This window comes from Cynoglossus semilaevis, chromosome W, assembly GCF_000523025.1.
Source record: "Cynoglossus semilaevis isolate Cse_v1.0 chromosome W, Cse_v1.0, whole genome shotgun sequence".
NCBI classification, from domain to species: Eukaryota; Metazoa; Chordata; class Actinopteri; order Pleuronectiformes; family Cynoglossidae; genus Cynoglossus; species Cynoglossus semilaevis.
In genome coordinates this window covers 8,324,131-8,334,924 of record NC_024327.1, presented here as the reverse complement: position 1 = coordinate 8,334,924, position 10,794 = coordinate 8,324,131, and the positions used below count along the sequence as shown (strand labels likewise).

Genomic DNA, 10,794 nt, shown 5'->3' with positions numbered 1-10,794 from the left:
AGCATATGCTTGTCTCAAAGATTAAGCCAGGCAAGTCTAAGTTCACCTTAACAGGGTCAAACCAACCGTTTATTACACCGAGAAGAGAAATAGAGGGAGAAGAAGAAAGTGGAGAGAGGGAGAGGGTTAGAGCGAAGGAGAGATTAGAGACCAGACCTAATGCATCAGTCACAGTGTGCTCCTATTAAATTAGAGCTGAGAGGGAGAAGGAGAGAGAGACTGGGCGGCTGCAGGGCAGGAACAGATAGACCAATACAGTAGCTTTCCTTAAGAACTGCTTATTGTTTTTTCACAGCATGGACAAATGATGGTATGATCTCAGAGTGGAGCAAAAGCATATTTTTCGCTGAAAGTGACAGATTCCTTCCAAATCACACCATTACCTAAAAAGTCACCACTGACACATAAACACACACAACATAAGCAAACAACACATTCCAAGCTCTTCTTTGTCCATTGATTGGATGTTGGGGGGGAATCAGTGGAGCTGAATCCCACCATTTGGGGGCAGTAGTGCTCTGAGTTTGACTGCCAAAGACAGGGCGCAGGCAGGCGCAGAGGCCCACTCACACAAGGATTCAAAATGTCTCTCCAGTCTGTGAAAAAACTGACACCGCAACCTACACACACATACACACTGTCTACCTTCCATGCGAGCTACTACTGCACAGACACTGTGAGCACTGAGGGCACATTGTGTGTCTGACTGCTGCACTGACAGCCTGCTTCTCTCCTACCTGTCCCTTATAACCCAGATACCACTTCTAATCTAATCAGAGCAGGTTTCTCTGAGGGTAACTGAAGCTCCAAAACACATAAAAGCGCACATTCAGTCACGCTGTCACAGCAGGGTGACGTAGTGAAAAGTGAACTGACAGTGTAACAAAAAGACACAGACAAAGGGTTTCTTAAAAAAACTTCACTGACGACAAGCATCTTCTGAAGTTTCAGGCGATTCTCCCAAACAAGTTAACCAAATGACTACAGAGCTTTTTTTGGAAATATAATTTTCTGTATTGATATATTTTCAAACTTTTGCTTTTCGAGGCTTTATCAGTCTTTCGTGAAGCCACTGGCCTCATATCTGGGTCTGTCTTTGCTGTACTTCTAAAGAAAAATCCCTTCAAATTGATATGTAAAACAGCAGGGAATGTTAAGATGTTCTAAATACATTTATTCAATCTTTACAATATATTCATTGTATTAAGTTTCCATATCAATTTATACAGTTATTGAATGCTGTTATTGTGCTGTACTAAAAGGAAAAGTGCTGAAGACAGGTGTGCATGCTGATAGTTTACATAACAGGATGATATGGACAGCACTGAATGGTACCGACTGTTACACTTGGAGATAGAGACGGGACACAGAACCGGTCAGAACTGGTTTCTTGCCCAAATAAGGAGACCGACGGAAGACCAACAAAAGACAAAGAGAGAAAACATCCGAACTGCATGGTCTTATCTGACTTGATTAACTACAGCATTTCCACATAGCTCCTATTGGTGGAGAATCCTTGTTTGAAGCAGTCTTTACCAATCAGTGCAAGAGAACACCACATGACTGTAAAGAGTTAAGGTACTGACCATTGAAGTTTGTGTGTGTAAAAAAACTGTATTTAAGCTTTGAGCACTGAGTTCCTCAGTGCAGTTCTGAATGTAACCATTGTTCTGCACTCCTTGCTGCAAGTAAAACTTTGAGATCTCGTATTTGATTCTTTACTTGATCAGATCTTTATTTGATCTTTATTTGAAATTCTTTGTGTGTAAACTGGGGTATGAACTAACAGCATTTTTTTTACAGTCCTAACTAATAGAAAAAGTTTCCTGACAAACACCAAGCCAGGGCCAGGAATACTGAATTGACTTGACAGCATATATCTGAGAAAAGAAAAAAGAACTCCTGTCAGGGTGGTTTTCATAAGTCCACAGTCTAGGTTGTTTGATCCCCAGATATATATATATCCAATAAAGACAGGCATAAATGTCTCACTGTTCCCTATGTGTTCCATATCAACCTCTCTTTTTCAAACTACCCCCCACCCCTCAACTGACTTGAGTATTTCACAAGTCTCATGTTTTCTTTCACTCAAGCATCATCTCCACTGATCTATTCTTGTCAGATTTTTTTAACCATCTTGAATTGTTTGCTTCTTTCAGCCCTACTCTGTTTTCAGCTCTCAGCCAGATCCTCTGACCGCTCTCCTCACCCTCCAGTCATCTCTATATCCACTCTTCCCCTGCATCCTGAGGCACCTTCTCTTCCATCAGTCAGAGGTTGAAAGATCCACCAGCTGAATATCCCAGTTTTTTGTTGTCGTTGTTGTTTGTCCTGCCTACAACTTCTTTGATCTCCAGAGTTCACAAAAGATCGAGTGGGATCGTGTCTTATCCAAGAGAATGGCTTGAGAAGTGCTTACTGATCACCTTGTTGTGTGCACTCTCACACAGTGAGTGCAAACCACAAAAACAGCACTGGAAGCTTTCATGGGACCTTTTCGGACCTTTCATGAGCTTATACAACACACAATCTTTCTCTTCACTGACCCATGTCAACAAAACAACCATCCTGCCTTTTAGTCACATATGGCCCACACCTGGTGTGAATGGAAACGTGCATACATGTAGTGAAACATACACATTTCACAAATTCGCAACATTATGTTTGGTTTCAAAGACTGTATATAATGCACATTATTTCCAGGTGATGCAAACGGAGCGGAATGTGCCAAGAAAGTCTTTGAAAAAGAACTGGGTCTCTCTGTTTCCATCAGGCTGTGTGATTGTGTTTGTGTGTGTGTGTAGAGGCAGTTTTGTCCTGCTGTCTAAACCATGTTAAACTAATTACCCGAGGTGTGACTGCTCAACAGACAGCTGCCACAACAGCCAAAACGACACCAACACATTGAGGATAAGACAGCTTTCCAACTAGTAAGTGTTAGGGTTTGTTTTTTTTTTTCTTTTCTTGCTTCTAAATACCTAAAGAAGTGTGTATCTCAGGAGTTGGTAAATTATCACTCTTGTTGACACCACAAAATGAGTCACATTAGCGTCAGTAATTCCCAAAAACGCTTGTTAACTTTTGGCTTTCAGTCAACAGGGTCTTTGTCACGTCTGTTTCTCTGCCACCTGTGATTGGCGTCAAATTTTTGAAGACAAACAGCCATTTATGTATAAGAAAGCACTGCTCGGTTTCCTTCACGTCTTCTAAGAGTTCCTGTTGTGCAACCCACCTCATCTGACACAGAGTATATGCTTTTGATTTTTTTACACCATTGAAAGTGTTTTTTCAGGTCATTTTTGCTGTAATGGAGAAATGTTTTTTTGTTTTGCTTTGGTTTTTTTTTTAAAAGACTCCGACTAAAAACCAAACTTTTGTCATCGTCAAGCAATGACGTGTTATATCTTGATATTAGAGAAAGCTGTGACCCTCTCTCTATCCCTCTCTCTATCCCTCTCTTTCCTTCCTCCATGAGCCATTAAGGGGCAGACAGGAGAATGACGGCCCAGGAGAGAGGAGAAACTCGATCCGTGCTCTGACTGCTGCACTGCCGCTGGAGAGAGAGCCATTGTCAGGCAGATCTGGGCCTAACACAGCCATTACTAACGCTAATAACTGCACTAATAAACTACCTCTGATGGCTGCGTGTCTCCTGCAGCTGAAAGAGCGCACGTCGGCTGAAGAGAGTGCGTAAAATAAAAACTAATCACAGTTGAGTTGCGACTCGTGGTTTGTTGCAGTGTGAAAGTACATGCAGTAGTCACTTATTACCTCCGTGAGCCCCGCAGCTCACAACGATGACCACCAGCAGCAGCGACCGGAAGCGGCGCATCAAAGACGGGGAGACGAGGCGCTCAGCCCCGTGGTAACTGCATCCGGCTCTCCCCATCCCCGTCCATGCAGGGCCAGGAGGGGAGAGTGGACGGAGCTCCAGAGGGCGAGGAGGGATGGTGTCCAGGCCTCCTTACTCCTTCTTCTCCTTCTTCGGGCTCTTCGTCCTCACTGTTCTCTCCTTCCTCGCTTCCTCGGGTGCGCATTAAAGCACAACTGCTCCACGGAATGCAGGGCGGAGGAGTGAAAAGGCAAAGAGAGGAGCAAAATATAAACACAAAATAATAAAAAGTAGAACCACAAGTGTCTCCAGGAACAAAGTCACTTTTCCCTGTGCAAATCCAGGCGGCGCTTCACTTCTTAGTCAGACTTTTGCTGGGGTTGTGATTTCTCTGCGCTTTCTCCTCTTTCTCTCTCTCTCGCGCGCGCGCGCTCTCTCTCTCTTTCTCTCAAGGCAGGGGTTTCTCCTCCTCCTCTTCACCTTTCACTTTCTCCTCCTCCTCTGCCTCGCTAACAAATCAATACCGAATCAACCAAACCCTATTGGCTACCCTATTGAAAACCCGCCTACAAAGCCTCGCGCACACGAAGGAAACAGTAAGATAAGTTAAAGATAATAGTTGTAAAACCTTGAAGATGCCATTTGTTACGTTCTGCTCATTGAAATCTCTCTATGTGTGAGTCAGATCCTGTGTTCTTTTATGGAGCAAATAGGAGAAGAGTTTTAGGCTTAACTCGTATTTATACGTATATTCTCTTGGGCCTATTAATAGCTAATACAATGCTTCTCTCTCGTTTTTTGGGGTTTTTATTTTTTTTGTAAATGTTTTCGTCAGTCTCCAATTATCCAAACTGTTGATTTAAGTGGTTAGACTTTCTTGTCGAAGGTTTAGTAACCTTGCATGCGTCATATTTTCTCTTGGATATCTCTAAATACCTAATAGAATGCCTCTCATTTATCTTCTCATTTTCTTCTTGTCTTTTTCACTGTATCACTGTATTTTGCTGTTATATACTAGGACAATAGGTCATGTGATGACATCAAATAATTTAGAATTGCCCAATTGCAGAACTCACACCACTTGAGTTGTTCCGCTGTTCTCCTTTGACAATGGTCTTCACTTCTCCGTCTCTATCACGTCAGGGTCACCAATTGTTAGGTTCTGCTCATGTGTGAGTCAGACACCTTGTGTTCTTTTATGGAGCAAATAGGAGAAGATTTATTACAGAATCAGCAAAATAGGCAGTTCCAGAGCTCTGGGTCAGATCTACACGTCCCTGACAAACAGCATGGTATGTCAGTTCACGAAGTCTGACCAACTATCTTTCCTTGACCCAGGTTTTTAAGCATAACAGACAGAGTTGTGCACGCAAACGTTGTCCTCTTCTAATTGGATGTCCTTATCCATCTTTTTGGGATTCGGCTCCTCTTCTGCTGCTGTTGCTGGCGCATCCGTCCTGAGACTCACCGATTACCGTGACCTTCGTCACTCAGATGTACACACTATCATAATTTATAAAGGATTGTTTTGTTCTCCAAATGCCAGGTTGTTCTAGCCTATATCTTAACAACAGAAAGAATACTTATATCTTGTCATGCTACAGTTTTCACACAATTACACAAGTACATTTCCACTCTTTGTCACACAAATGCCCAGTGGTTTTCCATTTTTGACATTCTTTAACATTTATGACGCAATCATTTCACTATTAGTTAATCATAATATTATAATCCTAATAATAATCATATCTTTACAATTCCCCTTTTGGTCTCATCTACATGAGACCAACAACACTTGTTTTAAATCTGATGTTCTTGGTCAGATTTATAGTCATCAATTGGTGCCAAGGACATGGTCCCTGTTACCGTCATAGGCAGTTGGTAGGGTGGAGTAGGGTCCTGTCTCTTAATTGCTGCAACAATAATAGGGTTACAAAGAGAGTGCATACAAGGAATACATCATCCACATAATGCCAGTGCAAAGAACATTCCCATGACAGATAGTAGTACCGTCATCAGAACGTTTTTCCACTTTCCAAACGTTTTGTCCAACCACTTCGCCAAGGGATTCTCTACTCCCGAGTGTTCTGCCATCTTCTGTGATAGGGTTCGTAATCCATGCAGTGCCCTAGAGACTGAGTCGTCAGGAGCGGTATTATTTGAAATAAAGGTACAGCATTGATCACCAAACCTAGAGCAAACGCCTTCTTTTCCTGCTACCAGCATGTCCAATGCCATTTGGTTTTGTACAGTCATTCATGAAGCGGCGGCCAATTGTTCAAAGAGAAGTATGGCGTCTCTGGTGGCGTTTGCTAGGCGCTGAACATTATAATAGATATAATAATTCAATCCACATTTTTGTTAGGTGTTATGGGGAAAATTTCACTAATGATGGGAAGATTTTCAAAACCAGTAGCAATGGGATCAGCCAATTTATATTGATCAGGGACTCCTTTAGGGAAACCAATAGCATCAATATAGGTTTTTGAAGCAAAATAAATGCTTCAAAAGCAGCCCGTCTATTCCTATGGTTCATGGAGAATTTAGCAAGATGTCCAATAAGTGTCAGTGGCATAGCTAGCCTGACCATGGCACAGACACCTTTACACAATGATACCATATTCATCTACCAGAGCTGAAAAACCAGTAATTATGATTTCATGAATAAATAATTTATGTCGGGTGTCACATGACAAAATAACCTTTTGTACCTGAGGACGGACGCTAAGAATGAATCACTCACTCATTAAAAATAAATAAAGTTGTATTATATTGATGAAACCTGTGGGTCAGAGTCAGGGTATAATGGTGCAGGGACAGTGAACAGTACTGGATGGGCTGATGAACATGCAACACAATTTGTCATATTGAGAGATCCAGAGGTGGCCACCAGCCAATCCAACCACAGGTTTTCTGTCTTTATTACATGATGAATCTTTTCGGGAATAGATACGTTTGGGTTTCTTAGGCTTTTCTGTGTGACGTATGGTGTCTGCTGTCTTCCCCCGGGTTTAACAGTAGTTAATTTTATCTTTAAATCCAGGTACAGAAGACTCCCACCCACTTCCAGTCCATGCAATGACATTCAACCAAGTTGGACACCAGTACCAGCTTTTCCAGTGGCAAATGTAGTAATTATAGCCTTACCAATAGTCTCTATTATCATAACAGGAGAATACATCACAGATGTTAAATTGATATGTCGTTGCATCTGAGGTGATATGGGGGGTGTGCACCTTACTGCTGTATTTTGTGTTGTGAAAGGTGATATTACCGTGGATCATCGCTCATTGACTGTGTCTCAGACTCCATTCTCTGTTCATGTTCCCACCACAGGAGAGGCAGAACCAGTATACAGGCAATTACAAACAGGATACCAAATGGTTATTAGAAAACATTCAAATAAAAATAAAGACCTTTGATCTTTGTCTTGTAGTTTGGCTAGCAACACTGACTAGAGGGAACTTGTAACATTTACTTTTTACTCATACGGTACAGTTCATGAATAAGTATACAATAGACACTGATCTAATAATCTTATAGCTCTATATGTTTACTATACTGAGTTAAGCCTTTAATTAACACCCAAGCATGTTGTTCTTTCGTCACAGTGTGGGTGTGATGTTACCACAGCTTCTATTAGTTCAGTCCTTTCAGGTCAGCCTTGACCTGCAAACGTGTTTGCTGAGGATGGTCTTCTGCTGTGCACTGTGACCAATGATACCAGTTTCCTCCTTTTCCTTCCAATTGTACTGCGTGGGTCGTCCTCTGACCACTTTCGCTTGATCACCTTTAGGAGGACCCACTCCACAGTGTGAGGTGTGCTTGGTTGCTCTCCCGCTTTGGTCTCCATCACCTGTGTAGATAAAACTGAGACAAGTGCCGTTAGCTGGTCATAGTACGACTTATAAGTCAGGAATATGATTGCTCTGATTACTAGGCTGCCAGCCCCTGGCCCTGGAAACTGCTGTCCATGCATAAGCTGAAATTTATTAAATCCTGTGTTTAAGTTCACTGAACTTCGTACTGATATCAAAACCAGTAGCAAAGCATCTACCCAACTAAGTTTTGTTTGTGCACAGATTTTACTGATCTTACCTTTAGGTGTTTTTTTTCATCCTCTCTACTTTTACCTGGGACTGAGGATGATAGACTGTGTCAAATACATGTTTAAGCCCGAACCATTTCTCCACCTCCTGGAGTTCTTTGTTTTTAAAGTGTGTGCATTTATCAGATCTAATTATCTTTGGAGAACCATGGACAGGTATGTACTGGTTGATTAGAATTTAGAATTTGAGATTAGAATTTGATCACTGATTTTGCATCCTCTTTTTTGTGGGAACAGCCTCTGGCCAGCAGGTGTATGCATCCACTGCCACCCAGAGGTATCTGTTTCCGTTGACCCTGTCAATCATGTCTGTGTAATCTATAATGATCTCTTTTGGAGTCCTTGGAACAGTCAAAGAATCTAGCCCTGATCTATTGACTTAGTTAATCATGTATTGCTCCTATTACGCAAGCTGAATCTGTTGTGAGTGATGACATTGTGAATTCAATAGAGTTGATATATGCTACAGCAGTGTGTGTTGTCAGTATTACTAGCTGATGGTTCATGACCACATGTGCTGTTTTCTGCAGTAGTTTTGCTACACCTGCTACATGTCTTGTACAGGTGGGTGTCTATTTTCTGTGGAGTTAAGTGTTACGCTTATATACATTAATATCTGTCTCACACCCCCCTTTTTCTGAAACAGTACACCATTTATGTGCTGTTTCAGAAACATCCAAATAAAATGGAACAGAGTAATCAGGGATCGCCAAATCTGTCACATTGGACAGACACTGTTTGAGCTTAATGAAACTGTCTTCAGTTTCCACCGACCACTGTAACGTTCTCCTATACCCCACCAGCCCCAAAAATGACAGCATACTTTTTACAGTCAATTGTTTGGGATGATGCAATATGGAATCTCTGTGGGAAGGGGACACGCCTGTCCCCCTTGCTGATATTATTCTTCTTCCAAAAAAACAAGACGCCTTGTCTACAACACTGCAATTTTGGACGTGAGACTTTAAAACCTAAAGCATGGGTCTCAAACTCAATTTACCTGGGGGCCGCTGGAGGCAGAGTCTGGGTGAGAGTGGGCCGCGTAAGGGATTCCACAATAAAGTTTAAAAAAAAGTCCTCAAATGTTAACAGTTAACAGTTTTAATGATTTCTTCTGAACATGAAGTGTTTTGAACATGAATGGAACATTGAGTGAAAATCATGAACGGTTCTTCTGAACATGGCTCCTCTTGCCTACTCCTTGCTGCCAGATACTTGACAGCGCTTCTTTTCACAAATCTGAACCACATTTGGCTTGAGAGAGGAAGCAGTTGAGACCCTCAGTATGGCTTGAAGATGATCATCAGTAAGTCTAAGACCTGTACTTGGACTTATTGAAGTTCAGCTCAGTGAAGTTGGGGGGCAATTCTCTCAAAAATTGCCCATGCTTGTCTGCTTTTCCACTCATCTCCCTGAACTTGGCTTAGAGGTCAGAGTTGCATTGCAGGTCAATGAGCTCCATTTGAAGCACAGGAGGGGCATCTTGCACATCAAGGGTAAAGGGGTCCGCAAAAATTTGAAAAGTGGCTCTGTGCGTCTTGAAGTCTTCAAATCTGTGATCAAATTCCTTCTGTAGCTTCAAAATATCGTCAACATATTTCTCACCACTGAATGGTGTGCCTGCATCCACAAGTGTCTTGCATGCTGGGAAATGGCACAGGTTTGTCTGAGAGAGCTGGGCTTTCCATAACACAAGTTTTGTGGAGAATGCTCTCACGTTGTCATAGGCAGCGCTGACGAGCTGCCCCTGGCGTCATTTCCGGTTTGTGACGGAGCGTCCTTTAACCGGGAGAGCGCTCCCCACTCTCGAGCCAGAGCGAGAGGCGCCGGTCGGGGAGTGTCAGAGCAGCTACAGGTGCTCCGTCACACGCTTCTATCTGTAACAGCAGCGTACACGATAAACAACCCGGTAACAGTCGCCGTTCTTTTTGCGCTTGATCATGACATTCGTGGTAGAAAGTACGATAGATGGCAAGCGCAAAGGCGACTGCTGTCTGGCTGTTCATTACACGCCGTGCTGTTGTTGCAAGCGTGAAGTGCACGAAGCTGGTGTAGCTTAGCCTAGCCCCGACAAGGGACGGCCCGCGGGAGCTTGCTGATTGGCTCTTCGGAGGTCCAATTTCTCCCCGGGCCACACTAATATTATACCTTCATATTAAGGTGCGGGCCACAAAATATGGTACTGCGGGCCGCACTTGGCCCCCGGGCCGCGAGTCTGAGACCCCTGACCTAAAGGGTTTGGTACAGGGACAGTAGGAGTCGCTACAATATCGTTCATGTGCCTTAAGTCATATGCCATATGGTATTTTCCAGTGTTCTGCTTTTCAACAGGTAAAATATGTGTGTTCCATGCACTGGATGACTCTTCTAATACTCCGGCCCTCAACAGGCCCTCTATTGTTTCACTTATGCGTATTTCAGCTTTTGGTTTAGATGAGTACTGTATCTGCCAGATGGGAGTGTCATCTATAAGAGAGAAAGTTATTGGTGGAACAGCAGCACAGGACCACAAAGTGGACAGCAGGTTGTCCAGCATGGCTGCTGAGTTAGGGTGATCTGTTTTTTCTCTGCTATGGAAATGCTCAAAGAGAGAACAGCAGGCCGGGAATCTGTGTTGACACCCAATCAGTTTGTGGTTGTAATCTTTTGGTCATAGGACCAAGTTCTTTAGCCTGATGATCTGTGTGTACAGCTAGGGTCAAGTGTGGGACATTTCATACCACTGTAGTTGTTTGCTAGTTAAATCTACTGCTGCTGCGACTACCCCTTCAAGACCCATAAAAATGCAGGAGGATCTTATGTACCATTCCACACCTGCCAGTTCACTTTTAAATACATCGTGATAAACATCATT

The 10,794-nt window shown here is 42.8% G+C and overlaps 1 protein-coding gene across 1 annotated transcript in view; it reads right to left on the bottom strand.

Moving 5' to 3' along the window:
- The window catches only part of LOC103397108 (RGM domain family member B-like), a 26,808-nt gene extending 22,495 nt beyond the window's left edge, over positions 1-4,313 (bottom strand). The window contains exon 1 of the mRNA XM_008335348.3: positions 3,772-4,313. Coding sequence (XP_008333570.1) covers positions 3,772-3,889 — 118 coding nt within the window. The 5' untranslated portion in view covers positions 3,890-4,313. The remainder of the gene's footprint in view (positions 1-3,771) is intronic.
- Positions 4,314-10,794: the final 6,481 nt, after the last annotated feature.